The sequence below is a fragment of the Pleurodeles waltl genome, chromosome 1_2 (assembly GCF_031143425.1).
Source record: "Pleurodeles waltl isolate 20211129_DDA chromosome 1_2, aPleWal1.hap1.20221129, whole genome shotgun sequence".
Taxonomy (NCBI): Eukaryota; Metazoa; Chordata; class Amphibia; order Caudata; family Salamandridae; genus Pleurodeles; species Pleurodeles waltl.
Window position 1 is genome coordinate 1,337,274,364 of NC_090437.1, and position 12,296 is coordinate 1,337,286,659.

Consider the following 12,296-nt stretch of genomic DNA (forward strand, 5'->3'; position numbering starts at 1 on the left):
GAGTGTAGTGAGAGATATTTTTATTTATTTCACCTGCGCTCAGACCTACCATGTACGTTTGGAGCTTGTCTGAGGGCTGGGACTTCTGCCATTCAAGGATAAAACAGCCAATAAGAAATTGCAGCCGCGCTGTCTGCAGCGGTCTCTCTCTGCGGGTGGTGTCATCTAAGGATGCAGAGGAGCTGCTGTGGAGAACTGAGCGTTCCGCTGCCATTTCAGAGAGGAAAGATGTTATCCCTTGCAGAGCTTCAAGGCGGACCTACGTAAAGACCAAAGAGCGACAAACGATGGCTTAGATGTCTATAAGGCAAGGTCTTGCTGCTAGTTGCTTTTGACTGGCAGGAAAACAATCACGCTCAGTTTTGAGGGTGAGAACAGAACATAGAAAAATGAAAACAGGCAAACATCACTGGAGACAAATCACAATAGGGATAGGAGGAAAGCTAACACCTGGTAAAACAAGACAAGGTTTAAAAGAAGAGCAGAGAAAGAGGTAATCCCGGTCAATTCCTGTCCAAATTGTCAAAATTTACTAAACTCAATTTGATGTGTTTCATTTCTTATAACTAATTCTCACAGACACTTACTTCTTCATCATCCACCCTCCTATAGCTCGGTTTGTTTGAGGATCCCATGCATTTTGATTACTTCTCTTTTCAGAAAGGACTGTTTGAACCCTAAAATTCTATCTAATTTTTGTCCAATTTTCTTGGTTGTGAACTCTAGCTGCAAAGGAGAAGGGACTTAGGGGGTCATTCTGACCTTGGCGGTCCATGACCGCCATGGCGGAGTGCGGCGGAAGCACCGCCAACAGGCTGGCGGTGCTTCCTGGGCGATTCTGACCGCGGCGGTAAAGCCGCGGTCGGAAAAGGGGAGCCGGCGGTTTCCCGCCGGTTTCCTGCTGGCCCAGGGAACCCGCCATGGTGGCGCTGCTTGCAGCACCGCCATGGGGATTCCGACCCCCTTCCCGCCAGCCTGTTTCTGGCGGTGTCCACCGCCAGAACCAGGATGGCGGGAACGGGTGCCGTGGGGCCCCCTAACAGGGCCCCACAAAGATTTTCACTGTCTGCTGTGCAGACAGTGAAAATCGCGACGGGTGCCACTGCACCCGTCGCACCCCTTCAACAATTTACTGGCAGACAGTGCTGAACATGCAAGTTGGATTGAATTAGAGTATTTCCAGAGTGACATAAATGTTTTCTTTCTCACATACTTCACTTGGTAAAATAATGATATCCATGTCCTTTTCTTGAAACAATGCATCAACTTGGGATACTATGGGCTCGATTACTAGTCGGGTGGAGCAGAACTCCTGTGTTGGATTGTACTTCATCCGACCATTGTTGGTTATTTTACTGGCTGGACACAGTATCGGATAAAATCAGCTGAGGCTTTCCTGCAACAGTAGTCAAGCGTACGTCTCCATCTGTGCCTGACCTTTTTCTACAGCAAGGAGTGAGAATGCAAAACTACCCCTACTAGGGCACCTAATTCATCCTTTCCTTACATTCTTGACCCTCCTCACGTCGCTCCACCTGCATCCTAGCTCACATTTACCACCTGCTCAAAGCAAGTATGACCATTAATCTCCACATAAAAGGGAATACTATGTAGAATTCTGCCTCATAAAACTGGGGGCCTCATTTACAAGAATCTGATGCACTGGCCCAATGAGTCAGATTTTTTGTGCTGCCCAATGATCTCCTAGCGACGCTATGGATGCGTTGTATTTACAGTACAGAGCTCCATGGCGCACGTTTTCACAGATGCGGCAGAAACTTTGACGCATGTGTTGGCACTAAACTCACGTATTGCTAGTCCAGCAACGCAAGGAGGCGCCCATAGAGAAAAGGCCGGTGTCAGTTTTATGCCTGCTGTAAGCAGGCGGTTAAATTCTGACGCAGTGAAGTCGCAGAATGACACAGTGGAATGTAAATTTCACTGTATCAGTTCTGCATGGCTTTTCTCTACCCTGCATACATTATATCGGGCACAGGTGTAATGTGAGGCAAGGATTTACAAACTGACGCATTGGGCCCAATGCATCAGTTTGGAAATCTGGAGCAGTGTAGAGCACTGCTAGCACCACTGCTGTGTCAAAAAAACACAAACGATGCAACAGTGCTGCAAAAGCCTTGTAAATGAGGCCCAAGGTCTGCATAGTTATTCCCCATTCCGAGGGGACCAACTTCTAAATTGCACAGTACTGGCAAGATGTTAGCGAACAGTAACATTAATGTGGTATATCACACCTGTACCATGCAACTCATAATCAGGGCCTATAGATTATATAACTTCTTTACTAACATTAAAATAATGTTGAAGCTGGAAATATCAAAACTGGCACACATACACAGTTAGAACACTAACATTCTGTATGAAAAAACGTGGCACACTTGAAAGTCATCTAGATGGCTGTAAAACTTAAAACATTTCCTTTACAAAATGAACGCAATAAGGGGGTTCATTTTGTTACAGAAATTCTAGTTAGTGCTACAGAAAGCTAAAATGAGGACAACTTGTCTATGAGTTTTCAAATGCTTTTCTCATCCATGTCAGTAAAGCATTTCAACATGCACAGTGAAGATTCATTTTGTCATAAAAATGGTCAGTGCTCTAGAAAACTACACTGAGGACACATTTTCTGTGAGTTCCCAAATGTCCTCCCCATCCCTTTCAGTAAAGTTTTCTGACGTGCAAACATGCACTTTCAACACCAGCGGCAGACCGGCAGTTAACTCCCTAGTAAGGAACTGCAGCATCACCAAAGGCGCACCCCTCTATAACCACTTAACCCGTACTTGCTAAGCCTCCAGCCCTTTACAGCAAAGGTCGACCAAGTGGTCCCATCGTTTGTAGGAACACAAGTAAAAAGACAATGACATCCATCAAAAGTGCTTCACTTCTGGAATATCCAAAAGCTTATAGACAAACCTATAAAAGTCCAATCAGCACTTAAGTTTGTTGTAATACTCCTCCTTCACAAAGCCGATAGCACACTGTCAGAATCATTGGTTGATCTGATAGCAATTTTAACAATTTTAAATTTTAATATAATCAGTGATGTCATCAATGATGTAATCAATCAATTAATCAAAGAAATTTGTAGAGCACGCTACTCACCCGTGAGGGTCTCAAGGCGCTGGGGGGGGGTGGGGGGGGGGCCAGGGAGGGTCACTGGTCGAACAGCCAAGTCTTGAGGTTCTTTCTGAAGACCAGTAGGTCTTTGGTTTTTCGAAGGTCGGTGGGGACGGAGTTCCAGGTTTTGGGGGCGAGGTAGGAGAAAGACCTGCCTCCTGTGGTGGTGTGCTGGATGCGGGGAACTGTGGCTAGGGCGAGGTCGGCTGATCGGAGGTTGCGTGTGGGAGTGTAGAAGTTTACCCTTTCATTGAGGTAGGTTGGGCCGGTGTTGTGGAGGGATTTGTGTGCGTGGATGAGGATCTTGAATGTGATTCTCTTGTCTATGGGGAGCCAGTGAAGGGATTTGACGTGTGGTGAGATTCGTTCGTGGCGGGGGAGGCCAAGGACGAGGCGCGCAGCTGTGTTCTGGATTCTTTGGAGTTGGCGTTTGAGTTTGAGTGTGGTGCCGGCATAGAGGGCGTTGCCGTAGTCCAGTCTGCTGCCAATGAGTGCGTGGGTGACTGTCTTTCTGGTTTCTGGGGGGATCCATTTGAAGGATTTTTTTAGAGTGCGGAGTGTGTGGAAGCAGGAGAAGGTTAGAGCATTGATTTGCTGTGTCATGGAGAGGGAGGGGTCGAGGATGATGCCGAGGTTGCGTGCGTGGTTAGCGGGGTGGGTGCAGGACCTAGGGCGGTGGGCCACCAGGAGTCGTCCCATGTGGTTTTGTTGGGGCCGAAGATGATGATTTCGGTTTTGTTTGAGTTGAGCTTGAGGTGGTTAGTGGTCATCCAGTTGGCGGTGTCTAGGAGAGCGGCGTGTAGGTTGGTTTTGGCGGTTGTGGGGTTGCGGGTGAGGGAGAGGATGAGTTGGGTGTCATCTGCATAGGAAAGGATAGTGATTCCGTGTGCACGGAGGATGTTGGCTAAGGGGATCATGTAGATGTTGAAGAGTGTGGGGCTGAGGGAGGACCCTTGGGGGACTCCGCGGGTGATCTTGGTAGTGTTGGAGTGGAAGGGCGGGAGGCGGACTCTCTGGGTTCGGTCGGTGAGGAAGGAGGAGAGCCAGTCTAAGGCTTTGTGGCGGATTCCTATGTTGTGGAGGCGTGTGCGGAGTGTGTGGTGGCAGACATTGTCAAAAGCTGCGGAGAGGTCTAGGAGGATGAGTGCGAAGGTCTCGCCTTTGTCGACTTTGGTCCTGATGTCGTCAGTGCATGCGATGAGGGCGGTTTCTGTGCTGTGGTTCTTGCGGAACCCAGATTGTGAGGGGTCAAGGGTGTTGTTTGCTTCGAGGAAGTGGGATAGGCGGGTGTTGACTAATTTCTCTGCAACCTTGGCGGGGAAAGGGAGGAGGGAGATGGGACGGTAGTTGGAGAGGATCTCCGGGTCGGCTTGGGTTTTTTTAGGTAATTTTGTATGTAATTTAACATATCATGACTGATGTAATATGTGAGGTCATAAGCAGTGAAAGGTGAGGCACAAATCATAGTATCATAGTATTTCAGTGGCTTTTGCATTAGATCGTGTACTGAAGAAACACAAAGCTTAAAGGGATATTATAGTTAGATGAAAATGTCAGTTAAAACATACACTTTTTTCCTTGTTACTTTTTTTTTATTTTAAAAGTTTATTTGCGTTTACTGTGAACAGTACCGACATTAGAACATTACACTGACACAATCATAGGTTAACAATCATTCAGGACATGCAAAATCCATCATACTCATGCCCCCCTTTCATCAACCTAACACAACCATCTATGCTACATCCTCAGTTGTAATGCCTACCACCAGTCGACTGATCCTATTCCCAGAGTCCCATGTTCCTCGGACCTTCTTGAACTTTTTCTCACAGCCCCTACCCCTACAGACCTCTCGTTCTATAATTTTGCAGTGTTCCATCCCCTCCTCCCACTGCCAGAAAGATGGGATCATCCCACACCACCATTTCTGGGCAATGTCTCATTTGGCCAGTAGGAAGCCTAAGTTTACCAGTATTTTCTGATATCTGGTAAAAATCAGAGGCTGGCCATATGCCTAGTAGGGCCAGTCCTGGTGTCAATTCTATGGCGTCACCCACTGCAACCTTCAGGGATTTTGTCACTTGTCCCCAAAAGTGAAGTATGTGCTGGCAGTGCCACCATGTATGGATGAATGTTTCTGAGGCACAGGGCATCCCGAGCCTTCCCAATCATACACAATAATGTTCTAGTGTAGTATGTCCCGTGTAGGAGCTTAGGCTGGATTAATCTACAGCTGGTCTTAATTGCTTCTTCAGGCAGAAAGCCGAGGGCATCTTGCCAATCCTCATCTTCTATTTTCCCAATGTCCTTCTCCCATCTATCTTTGAGGTGTGTTAGGGTCCCCCGAGTGTTCCGCATCAGTGTGCCATATGTCAGAGAAATCAACTTACGTTGAATCAGTCCATCCAACAGTCTGCTCTCTAATGGAGACTCTTCTTGGATCTCTTCATCCTTATTCATACTGTGTGTGAGTGCATGCCTTAACAGTCTATACTTTATCCATTATGTAGGTGGCATCTGGTACTCTGTCTGTAGATAATCAAAGGGACCTACACCGTTAGCATCCCATACATCTGCCAACGAGGTTATGCCTATCCTGTCCCAACCCTGGAAGCCTTGCAAGGTGGCCACCCATGTGCCCTCCCAGAGTGGCGTCTTAGGCATAAGCCTCATGTTTCGCTCCATCTGTCTGAGTGATTTTCTCCAAACCACCAGAACCACGCCTGTTGCAGGGCAAGCTCTATTGCTTAGTCTGCCTCCACATGAAACATGCATACAGCTTTGGTCACCCATCTGTCTGCCCTGATTGCCGGGTCATCTGTGTCCGCGCAGACCCAGTCATTTACCAACGCAACGTAGGCAGCCTTGTAGTATTTCCTTAAATTGGGGAGCCCGATACTGCTGTTGTTAGCGTTAGAGCGTTGTAGTGTCTGCATCATTACCCAAGGATGCACCTCTGCCTAGAGAAGTGTCCTTAACAAGGAATCCACCAGGGCAAAGTGTATATGGGGTATTCTGTAACAGATACAGCAGCCGGGGAAGGGCCATCATTTTAAACAAAGCTGCTTGGTTCAATAGGAACAATGGCAGCATGGACCAGTGTTTCACGTCTTTCTCTAGTCTATGGAGCAATGGGTTAAGGTTTAGTTGCATGTACAACACCAAGAGATCGCAGCAGCGAACCAATTAGATAACCGCACCTCCCCCTTGTCCCATATGTACAACTAAAAAGTCCTGCTACGTGCACACAGATTACCTGCCGCCCCCAAGGTGTGACCACAAGGTCAAGTCCAATCCAGTCTTTATAAGCGGCAGTGCAACGTAAAACCACGATTCATTAGAACAAAAGTCCAATCTAGATGAAATGTATCTCAAACCAATCTTTATTTCCTTTGATGACACAAAACGAGACAGCCAACGCGTTTGTTCACTTCCTGTGAATTTCATCAGGGTACTCAAAGTACATTTTCAAATGTTATGGAGAATTTCTTGTTTGAGATCATAATTTATCGATTTGGTTCCAGTTGGCAAACCACGCTGGTTGTTTAATGTAGGACAACACTGCATGGCACGCTGGGCAGGGATGTCATTCATAATGGTGCGAAAATTTTGATTACTTGTGGATTGGTGGGCCTGCCATTATTATGTGGACTGAGTGCTTTTTTGCAACTGGAACCAAATTAATGAACGTTCTATAACTACTCGTAGGGGCAGCTGCAGGGGTTAGATTGCTTCCAACCCCCAATCGGGAAAAGGAGCAATTTCTCCCAATTTATTGCAAATTCCATGAGTTCCCCAAAAAGCAGGAATATTTCCTGGATTCGGGTCAGGGAATCATCAGTACATGGTCAGGTAAAGGAGTATGTTGTGCACATACAATTAAATTCATTCTTCCCACCCAGAGCCTCCCGGCCAGTCCACTGTCACCGGCGCTTTCAAATGTTACACCGCTAGGGAGAATAACCTAGGCGAGAGAGGGCAGCCCTGTCGTGTACCCCTACCAGCGGGGTCCCTTATACAGCAATTTGATCCAATTAATTTAACAAGCTCCAAACCCCATTCTTTCAAGGAGCAGGAACAGAAATTGCCATTCCACAGAGTCAAACAATTTATTTGCGTCTAGTCATATTATTGCCCAGGGACCCTCTTCTGCACCTGGTTGTGTCCTACTGTTGGGAAAGCGTCTTAGGTTCAGTTTGGTCGGTCAATAAGGCATAAATCCTGTTTGGTCTGCCCACACCAGATCCGATACCACGGCGTACAGCCTACTGACCAGCGCCTTCGCAAGGAGTTTTACATCAACGTTCAACAGTGATATCAGCCTGTACAAGTCATACTTATGCCCAGGTTTTTTGGCCTTGGGTAAAAGGACAATTGTCACCACACGCAGGTCTGCCGGCAGCGACCCCTCGTCGAGAGAGTCTTGGTACAGCAGTAACAGCGACTTTGACAGTAATCTAGCCAGTTTGTGAAAAAGCTCTGTGGGCAGTCCATTGGGGCTGGAGGCTCTCCCAGCCAGCAGCTGAGCATGTGCCACAGCAATCTTAAAATCAGTGAGATCAGACTCCAGTGATTCACACTGCTCCAGGCTCAAAGTTCCCACTAGGCAATCCCATACAACACCCCTGATTTCCTCCTCTGGGGCATCTATCCTCACCTCATATAGTATGCAAAGGCTTCTGCTATTAGTCTATTGCTCCTTTCAGACTCCCCCGTCTATAACTGGAACTCTTGTGTATGTGTGGACTCCTTTTCTCAGCTACCAATCCATGTTAAAAGCTTACCAGCTTTCTCAACGGCTTCCTATATTTGATTCGGCTTATCCAGAAAGGAGTTCTTGACCTCTTAATGCATCACCTCGCGGTATTCCATGCCCTTGCACTCCAGCCTCTGTCTGAGAGGCATCGTAGGCCAGGTTACCTGACCCCTCTCCAACACCTCCATTTCATGCTCCAGCTCTTTCAGGTGCCCACAGCGGATCGTCCTGTCGCACACTTCACCTGCTATAATCAACCCCCTAAGTGTTGCCTTATATGCTTCCCGCATTATGCCAGAGCTGGTTACTGCACTCTTGTTTTCCCGGTAGAAGGATTCAATGGCCTCGTCTAATGCCTTCACCACATTCTTGTTGGCCAACTGCCACGTAGCCATCCCCCACTCACAGAGCTCTCTGTGCCCGCCAGTGTTGAGGGTTATCTGCTGAAGAGTGAGCTGAGATTCCTTGTGCTAAGTAACCCACCTCTGTGAACCTATCCAGAGTTTCTGCGAGTGTCAGGATGTAGTCAAGCCTGGAGGACACGTCATTTGAGTAGGAACGGAAGGAGAATCCCCTCTCTTGCCTTTGTTCTGTGTAGAGTTAAAGTTTACTGAGGGTACAAGTAAAAAAAATAAAAAAAAGCAGGGATTGGTGGGGCTGGGGAGGAGGCAGCACAATGTATTTTATAGGGGAGGGGGCATGTGGCTCGCCCCCGCAGCCACCATCATAACAATTGCTGTGGGGTGCCATAGGTGGGGTTTGAAGACATGTTGATGTTTTTTTTTTTTTTTTTTTAAAGAAGACTTTATTTACAAAAAATATGAAAATCACGTTTAGGAAACTTTACAATATGTGAATTTATATAATGTACGCTGGATCATAATTATTGGTGTCTTTTGCCTCCCTTATATATGTTAATATGCTTCATAAAGCCAATTGACCCATTTTTTATATTTTGGTGTGCTGAAACTCTGGCAAATTCAGTAGGTCTGTCGTACTTAAAATTAAACCCTTTGTATTGTAACATCACATAAGCAGGCGTGTACACCCGCCAGTGCCCAGGCTGGGGTCCAAGTCTCTTCCCCCTCTGCTGTGCATATCGGGGGGTTGGGCACCGTTAGGATGGGTGCAGGGTAGGACTGCAGTCCTATATTCTGGCCCCCAACACTTATGTGAATTGTAGGTGGTGCTCCTACCGCACCTTGGGGCACCACAAGGAACAGGAAATGCACAAACCCTTGCAGGGTATAAAGGAGTGCTCCCCTGTGGAGCAGTCAAAATGTTATGAGCACCTAAGGCTCGCTTCTGTCTTTTTACGTGGTCTCGCATGTTTTTTTTCCTTTTGCTTTTTTTATGGTGTCCTGGTACCAACCAGGGCACCCACAACTCATGATATTGCTGGTGGCCGCTGGAGGAGGCCCAGGGTTCCTGCAGCCTTCCGGTTTCCCAGCTAGCACCCACCTTGAGGTGCCAGCATGGGATCCTGCCCCACTTATCATTTTTTGTTTTGACTTTCATACATAAATGACTCCCATTTTGAAAAGGGTGCTCACAACACATGTACACATGATTCTGTGAAATTATACTGCCTCAATTGCTACTGTATACTGATGATACCAGCTTGTCTAAAAGGTGGAAAAACTTAGTCAAGGTGTCTGGATTAGGCAAATGTCTAATTTCTGCTGAACAATAGATGCTAGAAAAAACCTCACATTTACCTGCTTAGTAATGGAAATACCCACCTGGGCGTCCTGGTAAAAACATAAGTCTAAATCCTCCTTACTTCCCAGACAATGTCAAGTGAAGTAAAAACATTTGGGTGACTAAGGACAGAAAGTTCTCACTTGAAAACCAAGTGCAAAAAGTAAGAAGAGACATCTTGGGTGCAAGGGGAATGCTTTGATATATCTTCCTGCACCTAGGTCGTTCATACAGGATTCAGGCATATCTGCCTCTAGTGATATCCTGTCTGGATTTTACATTGGACTTTCGAAAAAGCTAACAGCCAAACTACAAAGAAATCCAGACTTTAGCTGCGAGACAAGTTGATGAACAGACAGTGCCACTTTATCCCCACTCTGAAAGCTCTGCAGAAAGACTATCCATCAAAGCTTTCTGTCTTCCACACACAGTGATTGATGAGATGAGACCTACCTCCTCACAATCCAAACTGTGGGGATTCAACCAAAGGAGAAACCTTTCATCATGCAGGCTCCACTCCTGGTAATATCCCACTATCAAAGACTCATGCGGGTGGGAGCTCCTTCCTAGTACAGACTTGAAGCTTTGGAATAAATTCCACACAGAAGATAAGAACCATCTAGCATCCAGAAGAGAAATAAAACTTGGCTATTCGCAAAGACCTCATGCTGCAACTGCTGAGCGTTTTGCATATGCTACTTGGCGATCCTACACTTGCACTCCTTTACTAACATCCAAAAGCATAAGACGCACTTACATACTGCTGCACCAAGTCTGTAGCACACCTTCTGGGCCTCACAGAAAAAAAAAAGCCCTTATCACATCTATGCACTTTCAGACGCAATTATTGCTCACTGACTCTCGAAAAGCTCTTTGGGGCCTCAACATGAGGTAGGAAAGAGCTATGGAAATGCTACAGTAAAATAAAATAGACATTACCTCTGCCCTTTTTTGCTGTTGATTCATGGCGACAGCAATGCCGACAGTGACTTCCTCTGTACCTGGATGCTTCCCATTTTGGCTGGATGAGGGAGGAAGACTTCCACTGATGAACTCACGTATGTTGGCTAGAATCTGGGCACGTGAGGGTCTACTGCAGGCGGGGGCTTGAGATAACTCCTTGGGAACATTATCCCATGGATCAGCAGTCTTCTGGAGCGAGGAAACATCTGAAGAGTGCAAAGAAATGAGCAGAGAGAGCAAAGTTAAAATGAAATAGAATGCACTAACTAGAGGTGTGGAGGACACTGCGGAACATGTACTAACAGGAAAGAAGAGTCATACTATATAAAACAAGGAAGTTTGGTAGGAAGTGACAGGGTTTACTACCAGGGATGGAGGTTGAAAGAGGCAGAACGTGCACCCAAAGGGCATAAAGGAGGAACTACAGAGAATGTGCTTCCAGGACTGGTGAGAGGAAGAGGCAGAACATGGAATGCCTGGTATGAGAGGAGCAAGCGTGTACTAGGAAAAGGATGGGGAATAGGCACAGAGTGTGGCATAAAAGTGTGGGGGAAGAAGCAGAACATGGTGCAGCGTCTCCCTGAGTGACAACACAGCTTGTGATGCGGGCAGGGGAACACGCATGGTGAGTGATTGGAAGAGTAAATACTCTGCACTGTGGCTCTTGCAACCACCATGGTCATGCAATATTTCAGCTATGAGCTGTCAAGTAACCAGCTTAATAAAATGTACTACTTGCTGCACCTGACCCATTGGAGGGGTTGTCTTATTCAGAAGATATGACGTTGGCGACAAGGCTGTTCTCCGCTATGTACACTAGTTTTGCCCTACTGTAAGTTGCTTCTCCCAGAGCTTTGCACAATCTGTACTGAATACGTCACCTGAACTCATGCTGGTGAACCTGGGAAGATAGGCTCCTAGTGGACTAGACGGATTAAGTGAATTAACATGTATACTGCAGCCCAGAGTGTCAATGAAGATGAACTCAACAGTGGTACCCTACTAGTCCTCCCACTCAAGCCACTGTATTCAGACTCCCTGCTTCAGACAATGATTCCTAAGAAGGCTTCAAGAACATCATCGAGCCATTCATCTGATGCACACCAAGAGGCTTTCTGGAAACACCCGATACATTCATCTTGGCTCCCAGACCAGGAAGGTATTCAAACCAGTCAAAACAATGTCCCATAACCCTCTCTCTTGCGTTATACTAGAGGAAGGGTCAATCCAGGGTCCTGCCAGACAGCAGAAATCCTACTTTCTAAGGTCCTCTTGACTCACCCCCTTACTTTTATTCTGTTTCTATATGGCAGCAGATTCACAGTCACCACTGATCATCAGGCTCTTATCACTGTTTTTAAGAGCTACAAGGCTAAGATGCTGCCACAAGTCAAGAATGTGAGCTTTACATCTGCAGACTTATAATTTTTTAATACTTTGTAAGTCTGAGAAGCAGCAACACCTGGCTCATTTTGTGCCACATTTCACACATATAATACGTTTTTCCAAGGTCATTAATTGCCGAGGAGTATCAGTGACACCTGGTAAAAGGAGGCTGTTGATGATGTGAGCTGTTACAGAATTTGACACCACATTCATAAAAGTACCTCAACCAGTAAAACACCAACGATGAAGAGATTTTTATTTTTATCAAGAAAGTGCACAATCAGTACCGCAAGGAACTGAAGTTATGTTGCAGATGCATTGTACAGATGAGAAAGATACAACTGTGTGGGTG

At 46.4% G+C, this 12,296-nt stretch overlaps 1 protein-coding gene across 1 annotated transcript in view; it reads right to left on the reverse strand.

Moving 5' to 3' along the window:
* Positions 1-12,296, reverse strand: part of LOC138257190 (probable E3 ubiquitin-protein ligase HERC1) — an 805,868-nt gene that overhangs the window by 479,527 nt on the left and 314,045 nt on the right. Inside the window, exons 25-26 of the mRNA XM_069205891.1 lie at positions 10,535-10,764; positions 8,059-8,334 (exon numbers count right to left, since the gene is read on the reverse strand). Of these exons, the coding sequence (XP_069061992.1) occupies positions 8,059-8,334; positions 10,535-10,764 (506 nt within the window). The remainder of the gene's footprint in view (positions 1-8,058; positions 8,335-10,534; positions 10,765-12,296) is intronic.